The sequence below is a fragment of the Passer domesticus genome, chromosome 6, assembly GCF_036417665.1.
Source record: "Passer domesticus isolate bPasDom1 chromosome 6, bPasDom1.hap1, whole genome shotgun sequence".
NCBI lineage: Eukaryota > Metazoa > Chordata > Aves > Passeriformes > Passeridae > Passer > Passer domesticus.
The window spans coordinates 54,367,258-54,384,298 of NC_087479.1; the positions used below are offsets into that span (position 1 = coordinate 54,367,258).

Consider the following 17,041-nt stretch of genomic DNA (forward strand, 5'->3'; position numbering starts at 1 on the left):
CTGGCTCCTGGGAAAGGCGCGGTGCCCTCCTTGCTCTCTCCCAGAGAACAGTAAGTGTTTTTAGGGACAGTGGGTCCCAAAGCTTGGTGAAATCCCTTTCCCTTCTCCAGTTTCAGTGCTGGGATAGATACAGAGGCAGCTGGCATCAGAGATGTCTCTCCAAACTACATGCTCCCTTGAAATCTGATGTCATTTTTTAAAAAAATGAACTGGGAAGTGTCTGGGGAGATGCTGTTTTTCATGGACAGGATTTACTCAGAGGTTTGAGCTGGCCAGAAATGTTTGAAGAGGATGCAGTGACCCTGCAGTGCTTTTGTGAGGACCCCCAGGCTTGTTCCCCTTATGCTGCAGAATTCCTTACTAATTGCTGCCCTGGGAGCTGGGGGTGCCTGTCCCTGTGCCAAGCTCCATTTGACCCTTTGCATTTTGCTTTTAGGGGCTTGGATGGTGACAAGTCTCTCACTTTGCCTCTGATGTTGCACAGTTCAGTGCGTACAGCATGAAAATGAGGGAAGGGTCCTTATTGAGGTCCCTTGTTTCTTGCCTTAGGAATTGTGGAGGGGATTAGGTGCCAAAGGGAGGATCAAACGTGCTGGTGCTGTAAGTCAGAGACCCCAGAGGAGCCTTGCTGCAGCCCTTGCAGCCAGCTGAGCAAACATGTGGCACAGCCAAGGAGCCAGCCAGGAGGGGCTGGATGGAGCCTGGAGTTTCAGGCCATTTGTTCTCCTTTCCATGCCAATACCATCTGGTTTGACTTTGCTGGGTAAGGGGTGTCAGCAAGTCAGATTCTGCTTTCCAAACTCAAAGATAATGCCTGTTCTTCCTTCCCTACCCAGCCTCTGTCTGGCTTTCTTTTTCTTCTCCCCCTTTCCTTCTCCATCATTTCCCTTCCTTTTATTTCCAGTTTCCCCTTTTTCCTTTCCTTTTCTGCTTCTCTTCAGGGAAGAAGAGGGGAGCACTCTCCCCCTTATGACAAGTTACTTTTTCAAGTGGCTGGGATTCAGCACATCCCTCTCAAAGCTTCCTGTCAGCACTATCAGTTCTCATCCTTCCTGCCTTTGTTGGCTCCTGGAAGCACTTCTACCTTTCTAATCCAAGGACCCTCTGTTGCTGCTGGCCAAGCCTTGGGAGTTAATAATTACAAAGACTAATTACATCTGGTGCTGCTTTGCAGAGCTGAAGATCTTTCCCCTCCTCCCAAAAGTTCTCTGAAGATAGCAAAGGTTGCAGCCAGAGACACAAACATCCCAGACACTCCGTTCCCAGACTTCAGAGCACGGGCTTGGCCTGTGCTGTCCCTGTGGATCCCAGCCATGAGGCAGGGCAGGGCTGGAGGTGACACAGACACCTAGGAGATGCTGGGACAGAGAATTGCTCCCTGTGTGGTATCCACAGAAAAATCCTGCAGTGGACACCAGGATCACCATGTCTGACTCTCCTGCCTCCGGTGCTGGGTCTGTCCCAGTGGCAGATGATGGACAAGCTGAGAGCAGGGAGGGAGCTGTCACTGTGTGTGAAGGCTCCAAAGGAGAACGGCTGCCTGGAGGGAAGCCCAGGGCAATGGCAAGGTAGGATGTGATTGGAAATGTCCTCTGAGGGCAGCAGCAGCTTTTGGTTCAAAATTCCAGTGCTGTCAATCCACAGGTGGCAATGGGATCCACTGTGGGACGGGGTGACAGCAGGAGTGGTTTGTCTGTTGGGTTCTGAGCCCAATGCTCCCCTTGAAGTGTAAAGACCCTGGACAATCAGCAGCTGATTTTCCCCCAGCCACATTTCCCCCATCCTTCCACCTCCCTGCGTTTACATCCCAGGTTTCCTCTCTGTGTGGCACCGTTTTGGTAGTGGGGGGCTGCAGGGAAGCAGAGATCCACCTGCAGCCCATGGAGGAGCCCACCCTGGAGCAGAGCATGCCCGAAGGAGGCTGTGGCCCCACAGGGAGCCTGTGCTGGAGCAGGGTGCTGGCAGGACATGTGGAGAGAGGAGCCCACAGTGGAGCTGCCTATTCCTGACCCTGTGGAAGGGATCCACACTGGGGCACTGCATGAAGAGCTCCTTGGAGAAGGAGGACTTCTTCCGTGGGAGGAACCCACGCTGGAGCAGGGGCGGAGTGTGAGGCATCCTCCTCTTGAGGAAGAAGGAGCAGCAGAGACAGCAGCCCCCATTCCCCATCCCGCTGTCGGGAAGGAGGCGGAGGTAACCAGGAGCGATTCCGAGCCGGGGACGAAGAGCGGAGCGGGGTGACGGCTGCCGGCCATCTCCTTGCACCTCCTCAGAGCCCCGCGGTGAGTTGACGGGTGACAGGCGCCGCCAGCTCGGAGCGCAGCCCGTGCCGGCTCCGCAGGGACCCTCGGCCCGCGGCGCTCAGGGCGCAGCCGCGCCCGCGTCACGTGGGCGGCGGGGCCGCGGCGGCTCGGGATCGGCTCCGGAGCCTGCGGGGACCGAGCCCTCCTGCCTGCGCCGGAGCCTCCGGTTCTGATCCCGCCTGCCTCGGCTCCTCCGGGCACGGATCCCGCTCCGGCTCCTCCGGGCACGGCTCCCGCTCCGGCTGCGGCTCCTCCGGGCGCGTCTCCGCTTCTCGCTCCGGCTTCTCCGCTCCCGGTGCGGCTGCCCGGCCATGGGGGCTCTGGCGGGCGCGCCTCCGCCCTGAGCAGCAGCAGCAGCAGCGGGACCCAGCGATGTTGCGGGGGTAGGTGCGGGTCTGGACGGGGAAGGAGCGGCGTCCGTGTGCCGGGGCTCTGTGTCTCCGTAGAGTCCCGGAATGGTTTGTGTTGGAAGGGGTTTTGAAGTTTATCTGCTGCCTCGGGCAGGGACACCTTCCACTAGACCCGGTTGCTCCAAGCCTTGTCCAACCTGGTGTGGGCACTTCCAGGGATGGGGCAGCTGCGGCTTCTCCGGGAAGTCCAGTCCATCACCCTCACAGGGAAGAAGTTGTGTGGAAGCCAACTAAGGAGATGGAATACGGAGGCAGCAGCATCTCCAGATACAGGACTTGGTGTTTCGTTGCTGGGGCAAAGACAAGAAATATCCTTGTGTTCTGCTATAATATAATAACATAAAAATATAACAAACCGCTGTCAGATGCTCTGCCAAACATTTGAGGGATGGTGCTGAGCACACATGGGATGATGAGCCACTCTGGAGTGATGCTGGTCCATGGTGGTGCAGGTCAGGCGTCCATCCCAGTGGGGATGGAAAAGTCAGGCCCTGCTCCCAAACCTGGGGGTAAGAGTTTAACCTGGAGAGAGCCGGAGCTGCTTGCACAGGAAACAACCCCGTCGGATCAGCACTGCAGGAAACATGTGGGGCCCGCTGGAAAAAGTGCAGATCCTGCACATTTTTTTGCTTTTTCTACAGAAACCAACTTTAGAAGGTTGTGGGGTGTTGGCAATTTTTTTTTCTTGGTAGTTTGCATTTCTTGTGTCAGAGCATGACTCTTAGGATATGATCCATTTTTCCTGGAAAGACAGCTACTAGTCAGCAAGAGAGGGAGTGTTTCTGGTGCTCCTTTGGTCTCTGGGATTGGATTTCAGAGCCCCACCTGGACACTGAGCAGAATCCAGCCTAGCCAAGGCTTCCATAGGGATTCTTTTTGCACAGTGCAGAGAAAGAATGAGCTATTCTGTCGTAGATGATTTTCCAGGATATGTTTTTGGCATTACAGAGTGTGGGTGGGACTGTTTAATTCCTCCATATCCTCCAGTTTTCTTCCGTAGTGTGTGGAAGTATGCTGAAATATCTGTCTCCTGAGGCAACTTTCAGATGAGAATTAGAGAGTCATAAAGGAACAACATTATTTTTCCTTCCTGTGGGTTAGATTAAGTGTATTTGTATCAGTAGACTGGTGAAATGTCTCTTTTCCTTGCTGCTTCTTTTAGTTATTATTTTTATCCTCCGTGCTCTGATTTCGTTGCTCCTTTCTGGTGTGAATTCTTCCCAGTGCTCAGAAAGTTCTCCATGTGTGCTTTTCCACATGCTTTCCTATGATACCTGAGCTGATTTTAGCCGGGAGCTGCAGCTTTGTTCTCTTTTTGGAAGGTGGCTGTGGACAGCTGTTGGTCTTGGAGAGCTTGGGGGACACAGAAAGGGAGAAATTAGAGTGGAAGAGGTGATAGAACACTGGGACTGAGGAGATAAGCCCAGCCTGTATGGAGTCATAGCAAGGGGAAAGAGCGTTGCCTGGCTGGAATGCAGGAGAGGAGAACACAGAGATGGGGCAAAGGGAAGAGGAAAAAGTGAGCCTGAGGAAAAGGAGGTGATGGCTGCTCTGCAGGAGGAGGTGGTGGGTGAGGAGCAGTGACCAGGAGTGTGGGAGGAGGTGCACGAAGAGAAGGGCACCAGAGCTTGTGAGCCAGAGATAAGCAGCAGCAGGTTAATCTGCAGGGCAGTGCCTGTGTCTGGGCAGGACAGAAAACTTCCACGTGGGGAAGGCTTGCACACATTGCCACACTGCCTTCAAATGGAGGGAAAGACTATGGGGAGAGTTCAGCGAGGAAGAGGAGAAATGCAAACACTGCAGTGATAGCAGTGCCCTGCATGCAGGCACTCAAATGATGTTTTCCATTCCTAAAGCTTCTCCAGCATCTGTGTTAATTTGGGAGTTGACAGAGCCCTACTGAGCACTGGGGTGCAATGTCCTGGATCACTCTTGTGGTTTCTTCTTTCTAGGATATCTCTGCTTGCTGGCCACTGAAACTAAAAAATAGGGCTTCAACTCAGCTTGGGGGAAATACAGTGGTTTAGACAGCTCTGTGGGGGATTTTGGTGGGAAATAGGTGGGAAAATAAGTTAAAAATTGGTTAAAAATAGGTCTTTTCCTTCTGAAGCAGATGCAGGGGGTAGAGGAAGGCTAGGTTAGCAGCAGAGGGGATTGGGGTCTTTATATTAAGAATAGGAAAGCTAAGCTGTATTCCTTTTTTTTTTTTTTTAACTAGTTCAGTAGGCAAGTCTGACCTTAGGTCTACTGGGTGTATTCTGGAATCCTAAAAGTCTATCTGCAGGGTATTTCTCTTGGACACCAGGTGAGAATGGGATCCCTGGAGGAGCTGTCCTTTGTTCTCCTGGTTATTATCCTGATTTAGTATGGACACCCTGCCAAAAGGGTAAGGCACTTCCATAGGGTTGCAGGGCAGAGGAACAGGTGCAGCTGTTGCTGCCCAAATTCTTCCCCATCACCCTCCCTGCCTCATTCCCACTGCCTGTGTCTGGAAGTGTTGTGAGTGTTGGAGGAAGGCTCTGGGTCACCCCCACGCTCATTTTCCATGTGCTGTTACCCCCAGCCAGGTCAGTCTTGAGGAAGAGAGCCAGAATCCACCCTCTGTGGGACACTGGAAGCCCCTGATGCCATCCAAAGGTGACAAGGAGGAGGCAGAGAGTGGATGCCAGGATGCTGGAGGTGTGCATGAACCCCAGTCCACAGAGCAGCTCAACGTGTCCCGGCTGCGCAGCTCCTCGGTGGAGATCCGGGAAAAGGGCTCGGAGTTCCTGAGGGATGAGCTGCACAAAGCACAGAAGGTGAGCCCCAGAGTTTTTGGGAACTCCTGGGGAGGGTGGCAGAGGTTGGAGCAGAGGGGGCTTTCCTGGAGGTGGTGACAGGAATCTTGGGGCATGGATCAGGTGGGGAGGAAGGGCTGTGATTGACAGGCTGGGACAGGACATCAGCATTCCTATCCCTCTATTTCCTCAACAGGAGCTGAAGCTCAAGGACAAAGAATGTGAGAGATTGTCAAAAGTCAGGGAACAGCTGGAACAGGAACTGGAGGAGTTAACAGCCAGCCTGTTTGAGGTACCACCCTCTTCCTTTCCCATCATTTCTTAAGCTGAGCTTACATCCAGCTCCTTTAAGACAGACTTTCTCTGTACTTCCAGCTCTCCTCCCACAATTTCCTCCTCTCCCCTGTTGTTCTTTCCTACTTGGAGAAGCAGAGCTGGGCAGCGGTGCAGGTGGAGTCTTTACCTGGGTTTCCTTCCCCTTCTAGAAGCTGTGGGGTGGCATAAAGAGCACAGTAGTTGTGGTTCCAAAATGTGGGAATGCCTGGAGGAGCCAAGCATAGCTCCCTGTCCCTCTCCATGCCTGCTCTGCAGTCTGGGCAGCTGCTCTGTAATAGAGATGATTCCCTGGCTCATCCCAGCCTTTGCTGGGAGTGGGAACATGGTGGATGTCCTCATCTACTCTGCTCCAATGAGTGTCCAGAAGGCTTGTTGGGTGTTGTTTTTATTTTGGTGTTTTTTTGTTGTAATGGGTTTCTTGCCAAGCTGTATCCTGGCAAAACCCTATTCACCAGCAGCTCTAATGTCTGGATGTGTCTGGATAATGAGGAAAGCCAGAGCCCATCTGTACATTTGAAACACAGGGCTGTGAGAGCCAAGGAAGCACTCCCTCCCAAAATTTTGGCTGCCTGAGCACAGGGTGATCCTGGAGATCAAGTAGCCAAGGGCTGTTCCCTTCCTTTGGTGGCCTTGGCCAGATGCTGTTTCCAGACTGCAGGGAGGCCCTAGCTGGGCTGCATCTCACTCCCCTCTTCCTGTGGGAGAAGCTTCTAAGCCAGTTTCCACCATTTGGCCCCCACGTGAGCTCAGCTCCTGCTGTGTCACAGCCTGCCTGGGGCAGTGGGGCCAGCTGCTCTGAAAGGGAAGCAGGAGTAAAGTACAATAACAAGGCAGGCAGGAGCAGTGCCCTCACCATGACATGGAGCAGTGAGTGTGGATCAGGATCAGAGCCACAGGCAGCAGTCAGAGTCAGGAACCAGTGCAGGGATCACCCAGCAAGGCTGCAGTGACTGCAGGAACCAGGCTGAGGTGAGGCTGGAGTCACAGCTGTTGGAATAGGGGCAGGCACAGCTGTGGTGTGGAACAGGTGGGTTCTGATGTCAAAGCAATTCCCAAGGGCAAGGAAAGGCAGGTCCTTGCTTCTGGCATTCTCAGCAGCCTCTATCAGTGAGAGATGACCTTGGCCAGCTAAACTCCTTAACGTAGCCAGCTACACTCTTGGAAATGGGATGTACTCCAGGCTCTGGCACTGGCAGCCTTCTCTGGGAAATTCTGAGGGAAGGCTCTGCACAGCTGAAGGAGCAAACCCCCTGCATGTGGCAGGGATGTCTGTCTGTCCCCTTGCCTGGAACATGTGATGTGGCAGATGGGGGACCTGCCTTGTTGGCTGTGTGAGCTGGGGTGCAGCAGGTGGATTAAAACTCTCTCTGGTGCAGGAAGCCCACAAGATGGTGAGAGAAGCCAACACCAAACAGGCTGCGGCAGAGAAACAGCTCAGGGAGGCCCGGGGCAAGGTGAGTGGCTCTCTGTGACTTCATTTCTGGGGTTGGTGTGGTGGCATCTCTGCCCAGCCTGGCCACAGGGCTGTTTGTTGGCTGAGCAGAGTGAAGTGCAGCTTCATCTCTCTGAGATGCTGTGGTCCCTTTCTAGCAGACACTTGAGTGAGAGGGAAAAGGCCTCACAGACAACCTTGCTTTGCAGTCTCCTGCTGATCCAGCTCTCACTAGGGAAATGGATCCACAGAGAAATGACAAGTTTAATTGTCACAGCTCTGCGATGGAAGGATAGAGCAGGAACCTGGGGAGTTGGAATTTCCTGACATGGCTGCACCACAGGGCTGCTCAAATGGCTCCATCTTGAGGAGAGAGAAATTTCTTTGGAGTGATTAGTTCTGAAAAGAGCCTGGGACAAAAGCTTCCCAAACAGCTGCTGTTTAAAATTCTGGATGATGGTGGCACTGCGAGGATGGGAAGAGGCTCTGTGGTTGGGCTTGTAGCTGCTTCCCTGTGATTTTGATGTTTGATGGGATGCAGCAAACTGGAGGCCAGCATTTGCTAAGGGTGACTCTTGCTTGTGTCCCAGATTGACATGCTGCAGGCAGAGGTGACAGCCCTGAAGACGCTGGTGATCACATCCACGCCATCCTCCCCGAACCGAGAGCTGCACCCTCAGCTGCAGAGCCCTTCCAAAGCTGGCTTCAGGAAGGGCCACGGGCGGAACAAGAGCACCAGCAGTGCCATGGTGTCAGCTGCCAGCCAGAGCGTGGCTCCAGAGCCTGTCAGCCGGGAGTGCAGAGAGGTGCGTCAGGGACATCGGCCGCGTCGGCCTCGGAGCCGCCGCTCTGGGAACGCTGGGCTTCCCACAGAGCTCTGTGGTCTCACTGAGCTCTTTGTGCCCTGTTCCCTAAATTTGTGCTGAGGCAAGCACTGGAGGACTTCCTTTTGTGGGGGTTTCCTCTTTGTCGGGACAGGAAGCAGTCGAGGGATTACTGAGGGGCAAATCCAGGGGGTGCCAGTGCTGTGAGCAGATGTGCAGAGCTGCTGAGCAGAAGCCAGTTCCACTAGCCAGATGTGGATACAGCTGTCCTGGGAAGCAAATAGGAGGCACTTGGTCAGGAAGAATGAAACTGAAGAAGAAAGTGCTGCAGGAATATATCTCACTAGGGATTTTTTGGGAGCTGCAGCCTGTGTCATGAAGAATTGTTGAGGGAACACTTGTTAAAGATTTGGATCTGTCATTTCTTCATGGAAACAACTTCCAGAGGGTGCAGATCTCCTGGGGTTTCAAATCTCAGGGCTCAGCCTCCAGAGTGCCCAATGTTATGTATCAAGGATGGGATGGTTTTTTGTCCCTCAGAATTCTTATGTAAGAGGTGATAAAAGGGAACCTGGCATTCAGAGAGTTGGTGCTCTATGGGAAAGATCTTAATTGGGCCTAAAAATGGTAATTTCTGTTCCCTTTCTGCACCTCAAGCTGAAGTCTAAAGATGTGAGTTGTGGCCCTGTGGTGCCTGGAGGACCATGCTCAGTTCCTCCAGGGGAGGACTTGAGCCTTTCTCTGTATCTCATGTTTTTTACCTCCCTCTTTGCCTGTCTCTCTAAACCTCTTCCTTCACTGTCTGTCTCTCCCTCTGCCCTCCAAGTCTGGTTTCCCTGCTCTCCTCTCCCTGCTCCTTTGCATCCTCCCTGGGAAGGCTATCCACATCACCTATGAGCCAGGCTGGCAGGCCTTGGGAGCAGATGCTTCCTCCTTCTCCTCTTCCTCACGGCAGGTAACCAATCTTTGGGAATGGGTGGGACCCAGCTGCCTCTCACACTTCCAGCCTTTCAGTTCCAGCTTCCTTTTACGCTAATCTCCTTTTTTTTCCTTTCATTTTGTTTTTCTCTATTTTTTTTTTCCATCTTGTGGCTCTGAAGCTGTTGCTGGTCCCAGGTGAGCAGTCTCCATGGCACAGAGGGGATGTGCTGGAATCTGGACTTTTCCAGCTGCATTCACTCATGTTCTTTGTGTTGCTCAGCTTAGTTTTATTTTTTCCTTTCAGAAGCTTTTGTTGGGCTTGTAGGAGCTGCTCTGTCAGTCAGGGTGGTGCTTTGCCCAGTGATCCATCTGGGATTTAAATGCCCGATCCCACAGAGTTTCCTCTTGCCCCTCATCATTCCCGCCACACATTGAGCATGCACTTTGTCTATTCAGTGGTTGTGTGGTGGCTTTCCTGCAGCCACACGAAGGAGGAAAAGCCACCTGGAGGAAAATGGGATAGAGAAGTGCCTGCAGGCTTCTGGCACACACAGCCCAGGGTGGCTGTGTCACTCTGGCACAGAACTGCTGCTGGGTGGAACATGAGAGATCTTTGGAGCCAGGCAGTTTCCCTCAGACACTTCTGTGATGTCTGAGCCTCTCCAGCTGCCAGAGCAGGTGTTTCATGGGTTTCCTGCAAAGTATCAGGTACTTTCTGACAAGGTATTCCTCCCTCTTCCTGCTCCTCTTGGATGCTTGCTGCAGGTCGACTCCATTTTATTTGCCGAGTTCCAGGCCTGGAAGGAATCTCCAACTTTGGACAAATCCTGCTCCTTCCTGGACAGAATTTACCGAGAAGATGTAGGACCTTGTCTGGACTTCACCAAGCAGGAGGTGAGTGCTGGAGAAGCAGGAGCAGCTGGCAGCTCTGAAGTGTTACCCTCCTGGATTCATTCCTGCTCTCCCTTGTTTTGCTGCAGCTGTCGGAGCTGGTGCGAGTGGCAGTGGAGCAGAACACCCTCACCATCGAGCCAGTGGCTTCCCAGACTGTTCCTGTGGGGAAGGTGGCAGCAGAAGAGTGTGGTGGCCCCAAGTAAGGACCGTGTGTCCCTGCCTTGTCCCCTCCTTGCTGCTGGTTTGTCCCCTGTCATGGTGTGACAGGCAGCTTGGAGCCACCTCCCACTAGCGGGAGTGATGTGAGATTCCAAACAAGGAGGAGGGATTTTATTCAGTTATTAAATTTAAGTCCTTTCTTACCTTCTGAGGTGTCCCTGTGACAGAAGGGACGTGCAGGTTTCCTACCACCTTCCTGCAAATTATTCCCCAAACAACCCATCCTGTGTTTATCAGTTTCCTTTTGATTTTTTTTTAAATTTTTTTTTGTCTTCACAGTGGCTTCCGGTCACAAATCGTAACGAAGTGAAATATTTATTGTTCAGCCAGTGATCAAAGGTCTCTGGAGCATTAACAAGTCACTAACTTGGCACCATGTGGCAGCTTGGAGGTTTTTGCTCAGCTGACCTAACCCTTTAACTCTGACTAAATTCCACCCAGGCAGGATGGGAAGGAGCCCATCGGCAATAAAAGACCCAAAAGGAATTTTTTCCCTTTTTTCCCAGATGCAAAACACTGATTTTTATGGCAATTTTGGTTTGTTTGGTTGTGATAGCTGTGGTTTTACACCAAGTGGTACCAATCAAGCAAAAGTCACTCTTTTCCAGGATGTTGCAATGCTTAAATATGTGGTTCCTTACAGGTATCTTGTTTACAAAGTTTTTGGTCATCCTGCACCTCTTGGGAATTCAGTCTCCTTAGGTTGTGTTAATATTTGGTAAATGATTACTTCTCCTTGCATGTGGACACTTGGAACCCGTGCTGCCACTCTTGGCTAATGTTTGCCTTGGGAGCAGTGGAAAACAAGCCCAGGGACAAGCTCAGGAGCTCTCTGACACATCTGCTCCCCTCTGCTGTCACCTCCTGTGGCTCCCCAGAGAAGAGTTTTTGTAGTTTGGGAGTGATGCTCCTCTTCCTCCTGAGTCCCTGAGGAACATGGTGATAACTGTGCACTAGAAAATTCTGCTTTATTGCTTTAAGTGGTGATGGGAATCATCTGCCTTGCAAATAGCAGGAGAAAAGGGAAGAAAATAAAGGAATGCTGCACCCCTTGCTGATGATTTTATGGAAAAGGCTGTTTTCACCCTCTGCAATCTCAAAACTGGGAAACCAAGCTCCTTTCCTGTCTGCCCAAGGAGGGGTTGGCTTGTTTTGAGTTCTTGGTATGTGCAAATCCTGCTCAGATGCTGGATTTACCTGTTTTGAGGCCAGCTTTGGTGCCCAGCCAGCATGTTTACATCTCACCAGGAAAGCTGATACACCTGAGCCTGCCCTGGAATGTGGGGGACATGTGCAGAGACCAGGGGACTCTGAGGCTCTGCTCCAGCCTCACCTTTTTAATATTTCCTGTTGTTTTCTCTGGGGCTGTGTGTCAGGGAAAAGGTGCTTTCATCTAAAGTCTCCTAAACTTGCCATTTGTGGAATATTTCCAGGAGCAAAAGAATATCAGCCAAGGGTTTGTTTTTTTTCCCTTCTTCACGCTGTCTGGCCCAGGGGCGGCTTCTGATCTCTCACTTCCATCTCTCCAGGTGGCTGAATTACTGGATCTGTGCTGTGCCACTGGATTGCTGAAGTGCTTTTCCCTTTTCCTGCAGGAAATGTGCTCTGAGCGGCCTCCCCAGGACCTGCAAGCACCGGATCATGCTGGGGGATTCTGGGAATTACTACTACATTTCCCCTTCCTGCAGGGCCAGGGTGAGTCCTTCACCTCCTCAGGGTGCCTTGACCTTCCCACAGCATTCCATGCCCTGCAGTGGGTGAGTTCCTGAGGGTCAGCCCTGGAATTGAGGAGAAACTGTGAGATTTGAGGTCATTCTTGAGGTTGAGGTGTCTCTTAGTTGGTGATTAGGGGGCAGATCCAGCTCTTCCTTCTCCTTTCAGATAACCTTCAGTGTGTTCACTTGCCATGATTTCATTCAGTACAGAGCTTTGATTGTTTGGCTCTATTGTTATTATTTAATTCCCCTTTGTAAAACACAATGATTTTCTGCTCTTTGGAGGCCGTTGTTGTTCCAGTCTGATCTGTGCCTGGCTGTGGGAACAAACTGTCCTTTCTGTGGAGGGGAGGGAGAAGGTGGATCATTTGTTAATGTTGCTGTTGGGGCTCTTGTTCAGTGGAGGATTTTAGAAGTTAATTCTTTCCTGAGCTGCATTTTTGAAGAGCTAATCCCACAAAAAGTTTTTTTGTGCATGGGTTTGACTCATTTTCATTACTTGCACCAAAATAATGTCTAAAATCTTTGTTCCTTTTTTTTTTTACCCCTCTTTCCCTCTGCCACCCAGATCACAGCAGTGTGCAACTTCTTCACCTACATCCGCTATATCCAGCAAGGCCTGGTGAGGCAGGATGGTAAGAGCTGGCTCTGGGGGGATGCTTTCTGTGGAGGCAACTGGGAGGAATTGGGAGGAGCTGTTTGGAGTGTCAGGAGTGGGGTTGGCTGGGGGTGTCTCTGAGAAGCAGATAAATGACAAAAGAGAGGTGTGAGGGGAGCATCTCTTCCTTCCTTATCAGCTTCCTGGTAAGGGGTGACCTGATGGGCCTGTGCTGCTTCCCTCCACTCTGGGAATGCTGGCAGCACAGCAGAACAGGAGCTGGTGGCAGCTGTGCCCTCCTTACTGATTTTTTGGTGTTTTTTCCTCCTTCTCTGCCCTCGTTGTGCTTTGCAGTGGAGCTGATGTACTGGGAGGTCATGCGGCTCCGGAGGGAGATGTCTCTGGCCAAACTTGGATTTTATCCCAGCGAGATGTAAGCAGAGCCCTGAGCATGGAGGAAACTACTCCTGGAGGAAGGGCTTGGAGTGCAGTGCCTGTCCTGCTCCCTCCCTTCCCTCTGCCTGGAGCAAGGAATGAGAGGCACAAGTTTCACCTTCAGCTGTCCCACTCCTCCAAGTGTGACTGGAATGCAGCTGCCACGCTGCCCCTGGAGCTGGGCTGGCCCTGGCTGCTCCAGGATGGCCATCCATGGACTCTGGAGTCTCCTATATGCAGTGTATATCCATTTTTTTTAACCTTTTGTTTTTATATGCAGCCTGCTTTGGCATAACCCGGGGCCAGGCCTGTGCAGGGTGGGAATTCTGGACCTTCCTTGTGAGCCAGCCTGTCAGGACAGATGCTGGCTGTCTGTTCCACTCGTTTTTTTGGGATGGAGGGGGTGCTGTCCCTGAGGTCCTGCTGACCACAGCAGCCCTGAAAATGCCAGCAGAGCACAATAATCTTGGACAGTTTGTTTCCAAGTACTTCCTTGTTCCTTTTCAAGGAGCCTGCGAGAGAATCTTGTTGCCAGCAGAGTCACAAAGAGGGATTTGTTCCTGTTTTTAGCTGCATGTTTGGCACTGGGTTGTGCAGGCTGGGGAATGGCTGGAGCTGTGCACCTGGGGCCTCCAGCAGAAGAAAGGGAGCAGGGAAATTCCCTAGCTCCCTGCAAGCTGCAGGATTTTTTCCCCTGGACTAGGGAATCTGCTGGAGTAGTCAGAGGCAGATGCAGGACCCTGTGACAGTCCCTCATGATGCTCCTAAACACAAACCTCACCCACAAACAAGACTTGGAGCTGTTCCTGCTCTTGAGGGGGCTTTGAGCAGTCCTGTTCCCACTCTTCAGGCAGAACTCTTGCCCCAGGTTGGGTTCTTTGTGTCTCCAGGAGGAGCATGCCCAGGATGGGCAGCCCCAAGGCCCAGAGATTCCTTCCCAGTGTTACATCAGACCTGGAGATGCCTGTCCACTGGGAATCACAACTTTTCCTGGGCTGCCATTCCCTGGTGAGGGAATCTGAGACCTCTTTGTGTGCACATGAGGAATGTGGCTGAGGTTCCTGCCTGCCTCAAAATGTGCTGGGAGGGAGGGAGGCATGTCACTGGAGCTGTAGGGATGCACAGGCCTGACACATCCTAAGCCCAGACCCAGGTTGATTAAAGCCATGACAGTATTTTGTAGCCTTTTTTCAGTGACTCTGGAATCAGCTCAGCCATCACCCACTCTGGGGTTTCCATTTCTGACAGGGTTGTCACCCTGTCCCTCTGCCACCCTCAGCAAGCTGGTGCCCATCCTCAGCTCTATTATTCCATCCTCTCCTGAAGGATATTACAGTAGGAACTTGATTTTCTTCCACTGAGCTGCTGGATTTTATCTAGGGGAGAGAGAAATAACACAGCTCTGGTTTTCCCAGCTGTGGATTTCAGCTCAGGTGAATTCCACCCCTGGAATTTCTCCCTGCTTCTCTTCCCCCAGCCTTTCTATCTTTCCATGTCTTCCTGTGCCGTGGGCTGCTACACTGCACAAAAATGTTGCAGCAGTGGGAATGAGATGATCTCTCTGGCTAGGAGATGTTTTGGTTTGTGGGATATTTTTTCCCCCTTGGTGTCACATTGAAAAGCACTTTGAGACAGAAGGAACTGGAGCAATGCCTTGTCTGAGGTTGTCTTGCATTTCAAAGCAGAGAACAATTTGTGAAGGAAAATGAAGTCACTCCGTTAGCAGGTTGCACCCTGCTCTTTCATAAAGGAAAATAAACATTTGCTATTAACCTCTACAAGCCTGGTTGGAGTTGGAGGGTTGGGGTGCTTGGGGTGCAAGAGAAAATCCTACAGGATGGGGTTTGGGGTGCTTTTATTCATCAGAGCAGGTACCTGTTCTTCCTGGGGGAAGCTGAGGCTTCTGCTGCTCCTGGAGGTTTGTCTCCTTTAAATTGCTGGCTTGAAGCATTGCACGGGTGCTGGGTAATTGAAGGATCTTCTTCCTTCCTTCTTCCTGATCAGTCTCCCCCTTCTCCTCTCAGCAGGCAGAGGTTTTGGGTCGCTCTGGTTTCAGTAAAACCTCTCCTCCCTGCTCGGCTCTGCACATTGACATGGAAGATCTCCTCATGCCCTCTGGGAGATGACAGTGGGAGCGCTGTGTGCAGAAAGGGATTTAATTTAATTTTCAGTTAAAAAGCCACGCAAGAATCTGGTTGTGCAGCACAGTCAGGCAGCCACGAGAGGGCCCAGGCAGCCCAGGCAAGGACTGTCCTCCCTCCCTGGGAGAATGGAGCATCTCCAGGACCCACCCCTCCTGACCCTCCCTGCAGCTTCCCTGTGCTGCTGGGAGGGAATTGGGCAGCTGGAGAAAGGAAAGGAAAGATTTGGATTTCTGTATGGGATGGTCAGGTGAGACACTGGGAATGCTTTCCTGTGTCTGGGTCTTTCAGTGGAATGTTAGCAGGGATTGCTGTCAGAAACTTCCCTGTGACATTAGCACCTAAGCTTCTAAGGTATGAGAAGACATCATGTCCCCTATTCCCAGCCTTTTCCACCAAAGCTTTCCTGCTCTTTTTCCCCTCATAAATCAACCACGATTTGAGCAGAGTCTCTGGGTCCTCTGGAACCTTCTGCAATCTTCCTTGCACCTATTTGCACCCACAAAGGGTTTGCCAGCCTGTCTTGGGCTGAAATAAAGAGCTTCAAAGGGATGGGAGCTAAAAAAATCTGCTTTTATAGATGTGTTTGACTTGCTTGATTTTGTTTTCATCCCTGTTTCCCTCAAGTTTGGGAGACAAAAGGGATATTTGGATGATGGTGGAGGTTAGTGTTGTGCACAATGAGGTGCTTCTAAGCATTTGGATATTACTATTTGGGAAACTGGGATTTAGACCACAGAGATTTGGTTTTCCCTGGAAGTTCTCTGTGTCTGCTGGCTGCGTCCTTTCCCTGCCTGTGGAATTACTCCAGGTTTGCTCAGGGCTGTAAATCAGGCTGTCTTTGTGCAGCTGGTCAGGCTGTCCCCACACGCCCACACACAGAGATGGATGGTTCCTGTTCCCAGGAACCAACAAATGAAAGATTTTAATTTTTTTATTATTTGCTTCAGGTGCAATCAAAGAAAAGACAGAAGACAAGCAGCTGGCCTTGGAAAAGTCAGGACTTCCCATGCTTTCCTGACCTTCCTGTAGGATGAATCCATCAAAGCAGAGAGGATTCCCTGCAGAACAGGCAGCTCTGGGCCAGCCATGGGGAAATTCCAGTCATTTCGGACATTCAGGGAGTGTGGCCCTGCCAGGAAAAAGTCAGGTGTCCTGGCACAACTCTCAGTGTGCACGTGGCACCCACGGCTGGGGCTGGCCAGCTCCGCCAAGGCAACCCGTTCCTAATAGGAGCAAATCCCTGTGGTGCCACCAGTGCTGGGAGCCAAGGGGTCAGATTTGCTGTTTATCATGTCAATATTCCCATGTTTGTGCAAGGCTCACTGGGCTGAGCTGGAAAGTTGACTTTAGCCAGGCTGAGAAGGCAGCTGGACTTTGTGCTGGTTTATATAACTTCCAGAGAATGTTTCACCTCCTTTGGGAGTGGATTAGGAGGGAATGGGAACATAGAGAAAATGAGACTCAGCCTAGTTGTGGGCTGGATGTGATGGGAAGAAGGGAAAATGGCTTTGGAATGGCCTTAAGATGAAGGAGGGTAGATTTGGATGAGATACAGGAAGAAATCCTTCCCTGTGAGGGTGCTGAGGCCCTGGCACAGGGTACCCAGAGAAGCTGTGGCTGCCCCTGGATCCCTGGAAGTGTCCAAGGCCAGGTTGGATGGGGCTTGGAGCAGCCTGGGATAGTGGAAGGTGTCCCTGCTCATGGCAGGGGTTTGGAATGAAATGGGCTTTGAGATCCCTTCCAACCCAAACCATTCTGGGATTCTGTGATAGATCTGAGCTGCCAGTGGTGTCCTGGCTCAGGAGATGAGATAGCACTGGCTGGAGTGATGGAGCAGAGGGACAGCAGGGAAGGTTTAGGAAAGAAGAGGCACTCCTTAGATTTTGTTTGGTTTAATCTTGAAATTGTTCCCCTTGCAGGAGAAAACATAGCTGCACAGGAAAAGCTGAGCCACTGATACAAATCTGGTTATTTACAAGTCACTCCAGTGATGGAAAAGCCATTTGTGCAGGAGTAGAATCCCAAAACAGCTC

At 51.7% G+C, this 17,041-nt stretch overlaps 1 protein-coding gene across 6 annotated transcripts; it reads left to right on the top strand.

Moving 5' to 3' along the window:
• Positions 1–690: 690 nt before the first annotated feature.
• On the top strand, positions 691–14,645 carry RAB3IL1 (RAB3A interacting protein like 1). Of its 6 annotated transcripts, none has more exons than XM_064425868.1 (12): positions 2,062–2,282; positions 5,277–5,511; positions 5,687–5,782; positions 7,203–7,280; positions 7,849–8,064; positions 8,909–9,037; positions 9,769–9,897; positions 9,984–10,096; positions 10,396–10,419; positions 11,712–11,811; positions 12,400–12,466; positions 12,784–14,645. In XM_064425868.1, the coding sequence occupies exons 2-12, from the start codon at positions 5,338–5,340 to the stop codon at positions 12,864–12,866; spliced, it is 1,209 nt and encodes a 402-aa protein (XP_064281938.1). In that variant the 5' UTR covers positions 2,062–2,282; positions 5,277–5,337; the 3' UTR covers positions 12,867–14,645. The 6 variants fall into 6 exon arrangements, with proteins under 6 accessions (XP_064281936.1, XP_064281934.1, XP_064281937.1 ...); XM_064425865.1 differs by lacking the exon at positions 2,062–2,282 and adding an exon at positions 5,065–5,099; XM_064425866.1 differs by lacking the exons at positions 2,062–2,282; positions 8,909–9,037 and adding an exon at positions 691–1,568.
• The last annotated feature ends 2,396 nt before the right edge of the window (positions 14,646–17,041 follow it).